This window comes from Lissotriton vulgaris, chromosome 1_1 (assembly GCF_964263255.1).
Source record: "Lissotriton vulgaris chromosome 1_1, aLisVul1.2, whole genome shotgun sequence".
Classification (NCBI taxonomy): Eukaryota; Metazoa; Chordata; class Amphibia; order Caudata; family Salamandridae; genus Lissotriton; species Lissotriton vulgaris.
Genome location: NC_141685.1, coordinates 1,979,198,679 through 1,979,216,450, shown reverse-complemented (window position 1 = coordinate 1,979,216,450; position 17,772 = coordinate 1,979,198,679). Strand labels below are relative to the sequence as shown.

Genomic DNA, 17,772 nt, shown 5'->3' with positions numbered 1-17,772 from the left:
GAGTCAATGACTATGAAGCGAGTTGTAATATAAAATTCTCTCATCTGGGTTAAAGTCACCCCGTCTCCAGGGTAAGTTGGAAGGCGTGGGATAGAGTTGTGCACCAACCCTTCAGTGGAAGATCTGGGGTAGGCTTTATGTGAGTGGCGCAGCGACTTCAAACGCCTACCATTGCACGTCGCCATAACTGTTAATTACGGATTTGATCAGGACAAACATATCGCCTTTATATTACCCTCCTTTCCTACCGTACTTTAGTAGGTTGAGGATAGACCCGTTCTGGTCTAGTGTTGCTTAGGCACACTGCAGTAGTACTGAGTTTCACAGTTGTTGAAGCTCGAAAAAGCGCGGGAGCGATGACGACTTACTGTAGTCAAACATTTGTCAAGGCGAGGATGCTGCATGTAGTATTTGTCTTTTGTAACCCCTGGCCTCAGAGTTTTCAAAATCATCACATGGAACACAGGGGAATCTCTTCCTAATGGACACTGGTTGGAGCTCCACTTGCCTGGTTTCTGTCAATATTTTTATTATCAGTTCAGTTCAGTTCATAAAGCTTTATTTCGATAAATAAATACCTTGAAAACTGTACAGTCCAATAAAAAGTGTACAAAGAAAACCATACTGCGCACATCATAAAAACATCGTAAAAACATTGTATATAAAAGCATTAGAAATGATTAATACAGAAAACAATGAGCAATAGGTATATTTTTTTAAAAGGCTTGCGCTATACAACTATGTGGTGGTACAAGGAAGTGACACATTGTAGTGACAGGGTCCGTCTTCAGAGATCATGCTTCAGGACTTGGACTTTATTTTCCTTGCTCTAATGCTCCATGCCCATTTAAGGTATTTGGCTAGACCACAAACATAGAGGTCCCGAGTATCAGATTTTAGAATGCGCAGTGCGGTTGATGACTACAACTGCCCATCTTAATGCAAACTGGCTTCAGCCAACACCTCCTAGGGGCCTTATAGGCTGGACAGCCAAACATAAAATGGGCAATTGACTCGGTCAGAATCTCACAGCATGGGCAGGAAGCAGTAGTTTGGTGGGGAGGCATCCACTGAGTCATTTCTCTTGTTTGCAGTGTGCCTACCCTAAACTCGAAGTAAAGTGCTCTGTCATGTGGTTGTTGAGTCAAACCTAAATAGGGGTCGTAGAAGGAAAATGACTTGTGCTGCATGAACTCTTTGATGAGCCTGCCTATACTTTGATTAAGAGGATCATTTTTAGCGACCCACTGCCAATACAGCCTCTTGACCTCGGCCTTGGGCGGGGCGGATCTATTCTTCCAAACCTCGTTGAGGCCCAAATCGTAAAGAAGTTTCTTTACGTTTTTGAGCCAATGGATCTTGTTCCACCTGTCATTATTCATGATCTCGCCCAGCCCTGTTGCATATTTCAGTAGCTTTAGGGTCCGCCACAAGCGCACCCGGAGCAAAAGTGGGCGAAGTCATGCCGTGTCCCTTAGTGAATGGCAGCCTAAGTCATATAGGAGGGGCTTGGTGGGCACTCTCTGCGGGAGCATCAATAAATCTTTTAAAAATGTGTTCTCCGATTGTACAATTGGTCTATATTGGAAAAGCCCCACAGTTCAGCGCCATAAAGGGCCAAACCTACTGCCTTGGCCTTGTGAATTGTAAGGGCGGGGGCAATTGGTCTACTCGTAGAAGAGCGATGCTCTTTTAGTATTGACCCCACCACCCTTTTGTGAGACAGGAGCCTTTTCTGTGTATGCGGTGACCAATTCATAAAATCGGAGATACGGATACCCAAATAATCAAAGGTGGTTACCCTTTCTAGTTGGACGGAGTTTAACACTCGAGGGTTCCTAAAAGTTCTACAAGGGTTAAGGGTGAGGAACTTTGTCTTCGTGGTGTTAATAGAGAGCCCTCTGGTTGTGCAAAAGTATTGGAAATTGTCCAGGAGGGTCTGCAGGCCTCTCGGGTTTTAGAGATGAGGAGGGTATTGTCGGCAAACAGGAGTGTTGGAATCTTTTAGCCCGCCAGGGATGGGGCATCAGATGGTATTTGCTGTAAGAAATCAACCACCCCATTCACATACAGGGAGAATAGGGTGGGAGCGAACACGCATCGCTGGCGGACTCCCCTGTTCACCAGTATCCGAGATGTTTTTTCCCCCTGTGACCCCCATCTCACTTGGGCGAAATTGCACTCGTGGAGGAGAATCAGTGTTTACGATATGCCTTTTTATTAAAAAATTGTGAATAAAATTATTTACTATTAGTCTAATAAAAACTGGAATACATTAGCAGGAATATGACCCTATCTGGAAGCTAAGGTAAGTAAAAAATGCTGTTAAATGTATGTTGTAAGCATGATTGCATGTGAGAGTGTGTTTATGTGTGCGAGGGTGTGTGAATGTGTTAGAATGTGTAGGCATGTATGCATAAGCCAAAGTAAAGGTCAAATGGCATTGATGTCACTTCTGCTACCCTTGGTAGTTTGGTGAATTGACGTCTATGATGCTGGTTTCCCATCTTTAATGTGTGCATATTGAATACAATGCTTGCAAAGCAATCCAGTTTTTTTTCCTGTAATTGTCTCCCATTCCTATCCTGCGTTGTGGTCTGTAATTATTTGGTGCACTTCCCCATGCTTACTGTAGAGCTGTTGCATAGACAGGGCTTGGAGCAGGAACAGGAATTTATTTGCAAAATGGGAATATCTGCAGAATTACAATTCAAGGGGTCTTCATTCTATTTTAAAAAAAATTTTCACACCTGTTCAGACAATCTCCAAAGTACAACGGTGATGGACAAGGCCGGCTCTATGGTGGTGCGACTGGTGCTACCGCACCGGGTGCTGACTCTTCGAGGGGGCACTATGTTTGGAAGTATTTTATGGTTTTAAAAGCACCTGCTGCTGCATTGCTGGCCTCTGGCAATTTTCATCCAGCAATAAAAATGTCAAGATAACTCCGGTGAATAATGCTCTTCCTGGAGACAGAAGGAGTTTTGTCTAGGGGAAGTGTTAATTCATTTTATGTTGGCACAGGGGGTTATTATGCCTGCTGCAAAAAATGTGTACCATGCAGATCACAAAGTGCATATAGTTTAAATAGGTCAGTGCTTTTACATGTTAAAATCCTAACATGGAACAGTGAGCTAATAACTGTCATCAAAAAGCTGCATGCAAACTGCAAGGTATAGATTAGAGGATTATAATTTTTTCCTATGTCTTTCATTATTCTAATGTTTCAAAAAGGGTTCCTTTTGGTTATAAAAAAAACTTATTATTAAATGTAACCTCCAACCATGTGGTTACTTGTTAAATTCTGAGTCTGTGCTTCTCCAGACCAAGCACTCTTAAACTACACTGTCTACCAGTATGGATGACATGTTACTCACCTTGTAGTGTGCTGGCTTATGTAACATTTCCTATACACTGATTTACACACATATGATTGATTGTATCTGTGTAATGTGTATGATGTAAAGTTCTTTGACACCCTACACCGTTAAAGGAGGCGCTATATAACCAATTAAACTAGGTGAGAGAGTGGTTATGGAGACTAGAAGGGACACTGTTAAAGGGTGGTAGTGAGGAAGTCTGTGGGGAGTGCCTCTGGGGGGCGCCAACAAACCTTCTTGCACAGGGCGCCACCAGCACTAAAGCCAGCCCTGCTGACGGATATCCCGTCGTCCGAAATATAAATCTCATAATATACTCTGGGATTTATATTGCGGCAGATGGTATATCTGGCACCGTTGTGGCAGAGTAACCCATCCGCCAAAATCTAAATCAGGCGCTAAATTCAAAACGTGATGTACACACGTACATACATTAAACTGCATTTATGGTCAAGAACTGACTCAGGTTGCAAGCTTTGTTAATAACACATAAAATCGAGCATGCATTTTTCATGAGGTTTTCCAGGAGAAGTACTGAATGACAAATAAAATGTTGTGAACAAGCCTTCAAGTTTGCAGTATAATATAGTTATGCAAAGCTCAATTTCTATCACTTTGACATTTGAGAAGATTTCGGGCATGTTTTTGAATCATATAGGGGAAAGAAGAAAAACATGAAGTCAGATAAACTTTATGTGCATGAATTCAAAGAAAATATAAGACACAAAGGATGTACAGAACAGCATAGAAGAAGATGTAGTACAGATAGAGTAATATAAGAACTGGGAAGAAAGAAACCATGTTCAACAGACAAGAACAAAAACAGAAAGCCAGAACTTAAACGACTTTGCTGGAAAGTAACAGTCAATTAAATTACATTAGATTATATTGTATTAAACATTATTAACCATGTATTCGTAAAGTAGAAGCAGAGTGGTATTACTTCAACATGTATTAATATTATTTGCATTATTGTTAACCTAGGCAAATCTCTTGCCAATTGGTAAAGTATTTTGTTAAAAAACTACCATATACGTGCTCAACAATGTGATGAAATGTTATACCTGAAGAGAATGTCCAGCAGGATTCATGCTAAACCTAAATGTTTCATTGAATGAAGGTTCTCGGTCATGTCTGCATACCCTGGTTTTTTTCTTAATTATTCGTTTTTGAGTAGCAAGGTTGATCACATATAACTTCACATAAAGATCTGTAAGAAATAAAGCAGGCATCCCGTGTATAAATAGCTTTGTTTTGATATAACATGGCAACACAGTACAGTAAAGAAGTCTCTTACAACAGTCAAAGAAGAAAAATAAATGGGGTATCTAGCAACATATTGAGGACCGCCCTTTTTCTGTCATGTTCCCTTTGGATGGGAGGTTTGAACACAACTGAACAAGAAAACAAATATAGCTGCTTACTCTGGGCCAAATGAAGAACGAAATATTAACCCCTTCGCTGCGGAGGTTAATCCCCCGCAGTGCTGGGGGAGAGGGGGGCTCGCACAGCGCCCGCATGCTCATTACGAGCTGAGCTCGTCATGAGCTACGGCGCTCCTATGCTCATGACGAGCTCAGCTCGTCACAGGTGTATTGCCTCCCGTGGAACGTTCAGCACAGCGGGGGAATTCTCCCCGCACCGTACAGGTCATGAGCACCGGAGCGCCGTGGCTCATGAAGAGCTCAGCTCGTCATGAGCATTCAAGGTGCTAAGGACATTATTTTAGGTTGGTCTGGCTGCTGGGGCTTTGGAGCTTCATCCTTCCTCAACTGAGTCACAGGACGGACGGCTCTTTGTTTGTAAAAAGTGCACCTGCTGACAATATGGGAAACACACAAAAGGTAATGGGAGGAATGCTTGCAATTTTTCTAAATAAAGGTAGCATACCAACTCATCTTTCTGTTGTACACCATGCCACCTGAGTTTAGACCTAGCCACGTGCAAATCAGTCTTGACCTTGCTCCTCATAGGAGCAGTCCAATTCGAACTACCAAGCCAGCATACTTTAGTGTGCTGACAATATGGAAGCACTTTCAATGATAACTCAAAAAAGACAGCCGGTCCACCATGCCTTGGCTTTATGAAGGATAGGCAGACATTTTTCTTTCCATTTATCAATAAGATTTCCAAATAGTGAGTCTATTTTTGGAAAATGTAAAAACAATATCCCTGCACGCTGGGAGCTTTCACACAGTTTTTCCTACCTAGAACCACTATGTAATGAATTTCTGGTATGTTCATGCACAACAGTGCACAGCGATAAATGAACATATGATGTGAAATCAGGACGAGTGTGAAATCTAGCCTGGAGGGCCTCGGACAGTCAGAGGTTACTGTGGGCCTCCCAATTATGCTTTTTAGAAGTTGACCATTAGGATAGTGGGACAGTGCAGCTTTTGTGGGACTCAGGTGGTACTGTAGAAAGGAACCATAAAACTCAAAAATGCACAACAATAAGACCCAGTAAATCAATTCCCAGCAACTAGTGTTACTTTAAAAACGAAACACGTGTAATGCACATAGGAAAAATACTATACACATAATTACTAATATGTAAAAAGCTACTGTAAGAAAACGAATTTGGTCTGCCTCCAAAGGGTCCTCACAAAAACTACCAGGATGCAAATAAGAAACCCTAAAGATTTATCAGAGAGGCCACCAAACACGTCAATTTCAGTTATCTGCGAGTATCTCGGTGGTAGTTTCCTTACATGAAGGTATTATTATAGTTCAACCAGAATATTTTCCTAAAGGACTATTGCATCTAACGTATATGTTAAGTAAACTAAAAGACAGGCCTGCTGACTTTAATAGGGCCTTCACAATCATACAACAAGACCTACACACTTCACTTAACTCCTTTGTACCATCATTGAAAACAGGCCTAGAGGTGCCTACATTTATATCAGATTCTCAGTAAAGAGATGAATCCATGTTAGACCTAGTCTCTTTATGGTGGTCTTCACCTGGAGCTTTTACCTTTTACCTTTTGCCTTCTTGCTTTGTTGATTCTTTTTGTTGGCTTTAGGACTCTGAGCACTTTACCCCTGCTAACCTGTGCTAAAGTGCATGCTCCTTTCCTCTAAACATGCTGGCAATTGGTGCATACCTGGTTGGCATATTTGCTGTACTGGTAAGACTCTTGTAAAGGTATATATCTATATATATATGTATCCAGGGCCTGTACTTCAAATGCTACTAGTGAGCTGAAGCACTGATTGTGCCACCCATAGAAGTAGCCTTTCAATCCTGTCTCTGGCCTGCCACTGCAGTGCCTGTGTGTGTAATTTACTGCCACTTCGACTTTGTAATTACAACTAATTGCCAAGGCTTAAGATTCAGCTCCTCTTTTATTACATCTGTCACCCCAAAGTTAGGTCCTAAGCAACCCTAAGGGCGGACGTCCATGTAAATAAACCTGAACCTGTCTCACTCAGCGTCCCTCAAGGATCCATCCTCTCCCCAACCCTATTCAATCTGTTCATGGAACCACTCACCCTCATCCTCAAACAAGGTAATATCAATTACCACCTCTATGCCGATGACACCCAATTATATTACAAGATCAAATCCCACAAAGACATTCTCCACCTCAATGAGACCTTGACCAGAATTCAAACCTGGTTCCATCGGAACCATCTCAAACTGAACCCAAATAAAACTGAAATCATCCTTTTCTTCCACAAAACAACTTCCTTCCCATTCAACTCTGGATAAAGGACATCAAAGCTCTAAACTGCCAACTCTCCACCTCTAATTCTGTCAAATCCCTAGGCATCAGTATCGACCAGAATCTAAATCTCATCCCCCACATTAAAAATGCATCCAAAAGTGCGCTTTTCACCCTTCTCCACCTTAAGAAACTTAAACCATTTATTCCAGCAAACGATTTCAAACTTGTTGTCCAATCGCTTTTCCTTTCCAGGATTGACTATGGCAACGCCACTTTGGCTGGCACCCCTAAAATCCATCTTGCACCGATTAAATCTGTCCTCAATCTAGCTGCAAGACTCATCTCTGATTGTAAAAAATGTGATCACCTCTCCCCCGTCCTCAAAAATCTCAAGTGGCTCCCAATAGAAGGAAGATCCACCTACAAGATTGCCTGCATCACTCACAAAGCTCTTCACCAGAACACCCCTTCTTACCTTACAACGAAACTACACAAAGCTGGTTGCTCCAGGTCCCTGAGGAGCACAAACTCCCTTGTCTTGATCCCACCCAGAATCAAATGTCAAAAGACCCAATCCTGTGCATTCTCTGGTAACGCTCCTACAATTTGGAACTCTCACCCTAAAGATCTTCGCTGCAACCCCTCTTACCCTCTCTTCAAAAAGGAACTCCAAGTACTTCTTCTCAACAAATACTGGGGTATCTAATGTTACTGACTCTGAACATGTCCACTCTTTTCTCTTCCCTTGTCCGCTCCTCTTCCCACCCCCTCTCAATCCCTTCATTTTCACACTACCCCTCTCTTCACCCCCTCTCTCTCCTAACTTTTAATATTCACTTTCCACTTAATTTTATCTCTCTGTTTCTTTGCCCCCTTAGACCTAATGAATGCATTATCATACTGTAACTCTTTTTCACTTAATTGTTAATTGTATCTCATTATGTTCACCATCCTTGTAAAGCGCTCTGATACTCTTGGGTCCAGTAGCGCTATATAAAACCTTTGAAATAAATAAATACATTCTTTTGTATGTTATGCATGCCCTGGTTGTGACAAACAACATATTTCATTGTCCACTACTGTGGGGTCTACCCCTCTCAAAGGTCATAATTGGGCATTCTTTAACACACGTTTAAGTTGTAATTCCAGATCAGAGAGGAGTTACTTTTTCATATTTCATATCTTTGGAATGGTAATGATAAATACTCCTTACTGGTGAAGTTGGATTTAACATTGCTGTTTTAGAAATGCCACTTTTAGAAAGTGGACAATTATCTATACTTACTGCTCTTTGTGCCTGACAGCCTGTTTACAAAACACATCTGGGTTGGGCTGGGTAACTGCTACACTTTGTACATTCCCTCTAGAAAGCCACAGCCACAGGAAGGCAGGGCACATCTGTATTCTGAGCACTCATCTGCATTCTGATAGGCTATCTTGGGAAGAAAGGAGGAATAGGAAGGGCCGAAACACATCAATAGGTAGTGTCCTGTCCACACACAAAGCACTGATTTACCCCCAGAAGTAGCTTGGCAGACAGGACAGGGATGAAAGGTATTCATGTGCACCTACTTCAGAGAGCTGCTTTGAAGTCACAACCGGATTCAAGCTTCCTAGGAACGGTTTCTGGCATTACAGCCGTCTTCAGCCAGGCTTGCTTGAATCCAGTGGCAAAGTGAGCAAGGGACTCACGTCTGAGCATACCCTGCCAACTTATGGCGAACAAAGCAGTAAAAAAGTGGGTGGTGATGGACGGAGCATCTGAACCAATCAAACACTCACACCCAGTCAACAGATCTTGTACCGCTTTGTTCGCCATAAGTTGGCAGGGTATGCTCAGACGTAAGTCCCTTGCTCACTTTGCCACTGGATTCAAGCAAGCCTGGCTGAAGACGGCTGTAATGCCAGAAACCGCTCCTAGGAAGCTTGAATCCGTTCCAGGGAAGGCATGGCTTGGCAGTTCGGGCTGGACTGTTCCCATGAGGCACAGGGTCAGACTGATTTGCATATGGCCATGTCTGAACTGGGGTGGCAGAGTGGGTTAAAGAACGGTGATGATTAAACCCAGATCTTTTTACTGGGTGTGAGTGTTTGATTGGTGCAGATGCTCTGTCCATCAACACCCTCTTTTCTACTGCTTTGTTCGCCATAAGTTGGCAGGGTATGCTCAGATGTGAGTCCCTTGCTCACTTTGCCACTGGATTCAAGCAAGCCTGGCTGAAGACGGCTGTAATGCCAGAAACCAGTCCTAGGAAGCTTGAATTCGGTCCAGGGAAGGCATTGCTTGGCAGTTCGGGCTGGACTGTTCCCATGAGGCACATGGTCAGACTGATTTGCATATGGCCATGTCTGAACTGGGGTGGCAGAGTGGGCTAAAGAACGGTGATGGATTAAACCCAGATCTGTTGACTGGGTGTGAGTGATTGATTGGTTCAGATGCTCTGTCCATCAACACCCCCTTTTGTACCGCTTTATTCGCCATAAGTTGGCAGGGTATGCTCAGACATGAGTCCCTTGCTCACTTTGCCACTGAATTCAAGCAAGCCTGGCTGAAGATGGCTGTAAAGCCAGAAACCGGTCCTAGGAAGCTTGAATCCGGTCCAGGGAAGGCATGGCTTGGCAGTTCGGGCTGGACTGTTCCCATGAGGCACAGGGTCAGACTGATTTGCATATGGCCATGTCTGAACTGGGGTGGCAGAGTGGGTTAAAGAACAGTGATGGATTAAACCCAGATCTGTTGACTGGGTGTGAGTGTTTGATTGGTTCAGATGCTCTCTCCATCAACACCCCCTTTTTTACCGCTTTGTTTGCCATAAGTTGGCAGGGTATGCTCAGATGTGATTCCCTTGCTCACTTTGCCACTGGATTCAAGCAAACCTGGCTGAAGACGGCTGTAATGCCAGAAACCAGTCCTAGGAAGCTTGAATTCGGTCCAGGGAAGGCATTGCTTGGCAGTTCAGGCTGGACTGTTCCCATGAGGCACATGGTCAGACTGATTTGCATATGGCCATGTCTGAACTGGGATGGCAGAGTGGGCTAAAGAACGGTGATGGATTAAACCCAGATCTGTTGACTGGGTGTGAGTGATTGATTGGTTCACATGCTCTGTCCATCAACACCCCCTTTTGTACCGCTTTATTTGCGATAAGTTGGCAGGGTATGCTCAGACATGAGTCCCTTGCTCACTTTGCCACTGAATTCAAGCAAGCCTGGCTGAAGATGGCTGTAATGCCAGAAACCGGTCCTAGGAAGCTTGAATCCGGTCCAGGGAAGGCATGGCTTGGCAGTTCCGGCTGGACTTTTCCCATGAGCCACAGTGTCAGACTGATTTGCATATGGCCATGTCTGAACTGGGGTGGCAGAGTGGGGTAAAGAACGGTGATGGATTAAACCCAGATCTGTTGACTGGGTGTGAGTATTTGATTGGTTTAGATGCTCTGTCCATCACCACCCCCTTTTGTACTGCTTTGTTCGCCATAAGTTGGCAGGGTATGCTCCGACGTGAGGCCCTTGCTCACTTTGCCACTGGATTCAAGCAAGCCTGGCTGAAGATGGCTGTAAAGCCAGAAACTGGTCCTAGGAAGCTTGAATTCGGTCCAGGGAAGGCATTGCTTGGCAGTTCGGGCTGGACTGTTCCCATGAGGCACAGGGTCAGACTGATTTGCATTTGGCCATGTCTGAACTGGGGTGGCAGAGTGGGCTAAAGAACGGTGATGGATTAAACCCAGATCTGTTGACTGGGTGTGAGTGATTAATTGGTTCAGATGCTCTGTCCATCAACACCCCCTTTTGTACCTCTTTATTCGCCATAAGTTGGCAGGGTATGCTCAGACATGAGTCCCTTGCTCACTTTGCCACTGAATTCAAGCAAGCCTGGCTGAAGTTGGCTGTAATGCCAGAAACCGGTCCTAGGAAGCTTGAATCCAGTCCAGGGAAGGCATGGCTTGGCAGTTCGGTCTGGACTTTTCCCATGAGGCACAGGGTCAGACTGATTTGCATATGGCCATGTCTGAACTGGGGTGGCAGAGTGGGGTAAAGAACGGTGATGGATTAAACCCAGATCTGTTGACTGGGTGTGATTATTTGATTGGTTTAGATGCTCTGTCCATCACTACCCCCTTTTGTACTGCTTTGTTTGCCATAAGTTGGCAGGGTATGCTCCGACTTGAGTCCCTTGCTCACTTTGCCACTGGATTCAAGCAAGCCTGGCTGAAGATGGCTGTAAGGACAGAAACTGGTCCTAGGAAGCTTGAATCCGGTCCAGGGAAGGCATGGCTTGGCAGTTCGGGCTGGACTGTTCCCATGAGGCACAGGGTCAGACTGATTTGCATATGGCCATGTCTGAACTGGGGTGGCAGAGTGGGCTAAAGAACAGTGATGGATTAAACCCAGATCTGTTGACTGGGTGTGAGTGTTTGATTGGTTCATATGCTCAGTCCAGCACCACACGCTTTTGTACCACTCTCTGGTAGCTTGGCACTAAGCAGTTCGGCTCCTCTAAAGATGCAATCTGTAAAATATTTGTGCAACACACACACAGTAACACAATGAATACACCACAAAAATAATTCACACAGGGTTAGCAAAATAGAGATTATTCATCTGATCGGAGTAAAACAAGATCAAAATGACAAAAATACAATCAGCAAAAGTCGAGATATGACTTTTTAAAGATTAAATGCAAAAACAGTGCTTAGAAGTCACTAGAGGTCTAAAGGTTACTTGAGGTCGTAAATCCAAAGTTCTGTTCGAATGCGATGTATGGCAGGTCAGCTACAGGACCCATGCAGGGCCTGCAGAGAAAGTACTTTGGATGGACCAAAGCGTTAACCCTGAGGGCACGATGCGCCGATCTTTTACACGCAATCAGATTGCTGTGTCGTCGTCAACCTTCACTAGGGTAAAGGCAATACATCGTTGTCGACCCATGCAGAGTGACGTTATTGGTCCATGCAGGCTGTAGAACGTCTGTCGTTGAACAGCCTATGCGTTGGCTTCGAAAGGTTCCCCTTCCTGCACAAAAACAATCATCCCCGCAATGCAGGCATTCTTGCCCCATTGTGCACCGGCACTGGGGAAAAGGGCAAGAATGCGCCATATCTGATAGATAAAGCACATTCCTGCCCTTTTCTTTTGCCGTCGGGCAGCACAGCAGCAAGGCCTGCTGCGCTGACTTACGGTAAAAAATCCATAAATGAGGCCCATAAAGTCTGGGATGCCCAGACTTGAGCAGCTGTTTGAGCTCTACAAACATGCCAACATTGAGGTGTTAATTCATTCATAAAGAACAGAATAAGTACACAGGAGGAAGAGAGCCCCAGATCAAGGAACCCGCATGCCTAAAGCAGATGCTAGCATGATAAGATCAGAAGGTGGAAGTAGAGCTATACAAGGCAGGGGAAGCTGGTGCAAAATAAGAAGAAAAGAAGATAAGATCCAGTGTAATGGCAAGAGTATGTGTGTACAGGACTGAAAAATTAAAGATCAAAAGATTCCATACGAATATTGCTTTGCAAGCAGCCTATAAATTGATATCGACCAAAACAGTTGGAAATGATAGAATAGTTTCCAGATTCCTGGGAAAACAAGGTGAATGGACCAGGAGGGCAGTAGATAATGAGAAAGGCCAGGGGAGTAGGCTGAGCCACCCACCTCCTTACTCTGAGGAGAATGAGATAAAAAAAGATTCAAGCTTAGTCAATGCTGCGAAACCAGTGGAGGCATTCAAGGCTCACCATGCCTCAGTAATGCTGAAAAAAATGCAACTTTAAGGAGATGAAGGTATCTAAAGCAGTGACATGTTTCTTTGATAATGATCTAGCATGTCAGAGTCCTTTCTTGATATTGAAAGTCTTGCACTCAATAATGAAGTTGGCAGTCACGAATTATGAAAACATACGTTTAATAAGCGCACAGGATACACTGTATCTGGTGATCCCTTTCCAGCCAGCAGACAACTGACTCGAGAGGAACCCATCTCCATCATGGAACATCATGACTGCAGAACTCTGGAGACAGTGCATTATTTGTTAAAGCTAATTACATACTTATACCAAGTAAACTTTATACAACACATCTTCTCCCTTTTCAAACACAGGATTTCTGATTTGCTAACCTAATTAACACTTAGGACAGCATACACTACCTCAACGTCTATGCCTCTAGCTGCATGTCACGTCTCACCACCCTTCTCACCAATCATGAAACTCGGTCTTGAAACGCACACATAATCGTCAAGATATATGGGCGGAATCCTGAGTCTTTGCAAAACCGTAATTCTGACGCCATTATCGGACATTCTTGTTTCAGTTGCAATGCTTCCATTGACCTCCGTACATCCAGGCCTACTATCTAACAGAAAGGCATCACTCATCAACATAAAAACTAATGCAAACTGGTCCTTCTTCTTCTGTAACATATTTTTCCACACAGACCCCTTTTTTCCCGTATAGTGCCACTCTCCTCAAATCCCACTTCTCACCATTATCCAAGACTACAAATCCTTCATGCACACTCTTTACTTTGTACGGACCACAAAACTTTGTAAAACCACTCTAACTATGTCCTGGCTTGATCTTCGCTCAAATCTCTTCCTCAATTCTATTCTTTTTTTTTGTTTCCACCTCTTTCACTTCACAATACTTCACGTTTGCCCTACTTAACATCTCCTTCATCCATGCTGGCAACATCCACTGGCTCTACGCCCCCTCATCACACAGAAGGGCACTACATTCATGACTCCATTTTCTGTGGTGCGATATACCCAGACCAAATCATCAACCATGCCCTTGACACACATCCTACTTTACACTGCCATCTGAATTACCCCTTTCACTATACGGTTGGGCCATCTCAACAATGTCATTACCTTGTGAGTTATAAAATGAGGTCCGCAAATGTATAACAACGCAACACTTCAAAAAATTGGTGATTTCAGCAGATGTCAACTGTGGAGCATTATCTATATTCCTAGAGGGCAGCTGTGAGCCCATCCATGCCTATGGATTGTGAGCTGGGAAATGACATCGAAAACACTGCCGGTAGGGAGGTGGAATACAGGTTCCATTTGGAGATGTTGGGATTGCTGAGTGGGCGTGCCTGACCACATGGTCCATGGAGACCCAGGGTTACCATAATGACCTGGAGCATGTAAGAATGGCCAAGGTGTATGCCAAGAAGAGGAGGGGCCAGGGGCATGTGAAACCCCCTCCGTCTGGGAGAAGGCCGAACCTGAGGGGGATGCCCCAAAACCTACAGGGGAAGATGTGGCCGAACTGGGGGATCTGCCTGGGCTGATGCATTGGCAGCAGGAAGGGGATCCCACTAGGGAGGAAATCTGCGCAGCACAGAAAGGGTGCCCTACTCCTGTGGGTCTTCAGCAGCAGCCCGAGGACTAGGTAGCTGGCAAAAAGTCTGGATCTCACCTAATCTATTGGTAGAATGATCTTCTATATAGCAAGCCTAAGGCTGCTGAGCCCGGAGCAGCCCGTGTGCTGGTGGTACCCATGCACTTCAGAGTTTTACTACTGGGTTTGGCTCGTGATGTGCCTCGGGCAGGTTATTTGGGACAGGGTAAGACCTTTGACAGACTTGTCACCAACTTTACTATCCCCAAATGAGAAATACCTCACATGTGTTCTGTAGGTATTGAAAGACTTGCCAAGAGAGTGGCAAGAGTGGGGGGGAGATGTATGACTCGCCTGCAATCATTCCCTGTCATGAGCACAACTTTAGGATGGGTGGGCACTGACATTGTGAGGCCACAGGCTCCCAAGACAGCCATGGGCAACAGGTTCATCCTGGTCTTGTTGGACCATGCCACCCGGGCTGGGAGCAAGGTCCTAGGAAGCCACCCCAGGATATATCAGTTACATGCTGGCCTTCCGGAACCAGCCAGCATGCTTCAGGAAGACAGTAGAGTCTCACACTCTACAAGATAAGTGGTTTGAGTGAAGGAGAGCAAGAGTGATGTCACCTACCTCGTGGACTTACAGACTCCTAGGAACCCCTGAGGTCCCTGCACATGAACTGCCTCAAACCTCACTTCCACAGGTCTGATTTGGCCATGCTTTTGGCTACTGGTGATGGGGTGGAAGAGTAGAGTGAATCTCTCCTCGACCTCATGTCTACCCAGGAGCAGGATGGGTCAGTGGAATGTGTTATCCTCTCCCCTACAATGTCCCTAGAGAAACAGAGTGACTGTCGCCAGCTGCTGGGACAGTTTGCAACTCTGTTTTCACTGGCCCCATCTCCATTGCTCCACACTCATGACATTGATACAGGGGAAGACAGGCTGACTGACAGAGTTACGGCTAGCATTAAGGAAGAGATTTCCAAGATACTAACCCTAGGGGTGACTGAGCCCATCAGCAGTCCTTGGTCCAGTCCTGTGGTCTTAGTTCCAAAGGCTGCCCCATCCGGAATCATTTCTGAACTGCAGTTCTGCATCGACTACAGTGAGCTCGGTGCCATCACCAAGAGTGACGCACACCCCATCTACCGAGCTGATGACTCCTGAACACAATAACAGGTCAGCAAGTGAGATTTAACCAGAAGTGATTCAAAAGAGTGTCTTACGTCTGTACAGAACGAACAAGTGACTACAGTTTTGGGGTACATACAATAGGCTCTAGATCACAATGAGAGGAGGTGGTTTCCACAAGTATGTTGGAAAGGGGTAGGAGTCCGGCAACAATGGTGTTCCAGTAAGGGAACTATTATTCTGTATACAAACGAGATAAACATCTGTGAAGTCTAAACTATAGGAAGACATAAAAAGTTGCTGACCAGGCCATGTCCTGCTGCATTTCCATAAGTGGCAAACTGAGGAGCATATTGCAATGTAATAGTGAGATGGCACTGCACTGAACTCACAGCAATGGGGCTGATGAAATATGGCCTCGTTGATGATTATGTGACAGTCTCTGAATATTTCATGGGCAAAATATGTCCTTTTTTTAGCTATCACAAATGTTGTACCTTCAGCGCACCACAACCCTGTTGAGACAGTGTTATCAACTGCTGAAGACATATTGTCCTCTGGCCTGAGGAACATAGGGGCATATTTACGAGCTCCTTAGCATTGCTCTAGCATCACGCACCGTGGTGCAATAGTGAAGCAAATTAAAAAGGAGATTTATGAAGCCATGCAAGGCCACCTTGCATGGCCCTGAGTGGTTTCATAAATCTTGTGTAATGCAGCCAAGGGCAAATTGTTGTGTTACATTACACTGCGCAAGAAAGGCATATCCATGGATGTTGCATGGATGTTCCAATGCAACAACCATGGATTTTGATATAGTCCCAGATTTACCAGAACTAGATAACCTGGGAATGCGCAAAAAACCTGTGCCTTCCTAGATGAGGTGTAACATGGCTTATTTCTCCTCGTGTCTCCCTCTTTCTCTGTCTGCTGCATTCTGCAGCATACATAGAACGAGGAAAATGCCTCAGGGGATTGCTTTATGCAGGGAGGTCCTTCACAAAAACAATTCTCCGTACAAAGCAGGCCATCTTCCACCATGGTGCAAAGGTCCCTGCACCGACGATAGGCAGTCAAAAGGGAGCCAGCGCAGGGGAAAAGGCAGAAATGCGCTGCATTGTCTTAAATATGGTGCATTCCTGCCGTTTCCCTAAGTTGACTTGCTGAGCTGCGTGACTTGGCCTTAAACATGGCCCATAATGAGACCTAACAGAGTCAAGAATGATCAGCCCACGGGAGAAAAATTTTGCTGTTCTTACATAACATCTGGAATGCAGTGGAATATGAAGCCTTGTCACATTGCAATTGAAGTTAACCCATTGCCATAGACTGTCACTATGTACACACTTGGCTTCCATGTGCGGGATGGAAGGTGATGCATATGGGCATAAGAAGAGAGTGCAAGCATAAAGCAGAGAGTACGCTACTGTGGTTGTTGACTACAGGACTTTGCATTTATGAATAAATGTGGCCACATCCTGGGCATAACTAAGCCAAGGAGAATAGAAACTCGGAAGCAAGGTTCAGCCATCAGCAAAAATATGCATAGCTCTGATGGAGAAGAACATGACACTACATGGGTAGGCTTTCCTGTTTTCAGTTTCTATTTTTGGTAAATTCTGGTGGGGTTTTTTCAGTGTTTTCAATATCTTAAAACACAGTTGTTATCAGTGGGTACACATTTTCGCACCACTAAAAACAACAGAAAAAGTGTTTTTCCGGTGTTTATGGAACGTTTTGCTCTTATTATTGCTTGCTTTCTGCACTGAAAGAACATGGTATATAGACAGTGTACGTATAGTGTATATGAGGTCCAAATAGAATTTTGCAAATTAATCTTATTGTAGTACACCATACAATACTTCTTCAGTGAGTCTTTGGGTCATGTGCACTTGCTCTTTCCTTCCCATGTAATCTTCTGTGAAAAGACCCTCTCACATTCATAGCCCCTTGGGCTGAGGACCATCAGCAAAGGAACACAGTTGGGATGACTCTTTCTTTCATGCCACATAAAGCACAACATTATAAATATTTGCATTTCAGTTCCTGTGCATAAGAAAACAGTGCTCCAGAATGGACTAAAAAGTCAATAGCATCCCTCATTAACTCTGAAGATTGTAAAGATGCTTTCAACATACCATCTAACAAGTGGCAAGGATCTCCTACAGGGAATCACTTCAGCTTGGTTATCAAATTTGACAGGTCATCACACAACGTTTTTATATACATAGCTG

The 17,772-nt window shown here is 44.4% G+C and overlaps 1 protein-coding gene across 2 annotated transcripts in view; it reads right to left on the bottom strand.

Annotated features, from left to right (window-relative positions):
- Positions 1-17,772, bottom strand: part of PCLO (piccolo presynaptic cytomatrix protein) — a 1,259,786-nt gene that overhangs the window by 21,963 nt on the left and 1,220,051 nt on the right. For both annotated transcript variants that reach the window (XM_086919783.1, XM_086919788.1), the window contains exon 26: positions 4,445-4,590. In XM_086919783.1, the coding sequence (XP_086775909.1) occupies positions 4,445-4,590 (146 nt within the window). The remainder of the gene's footprint in view (positions 1-4,444; positions 4,591-17,772) is intronic.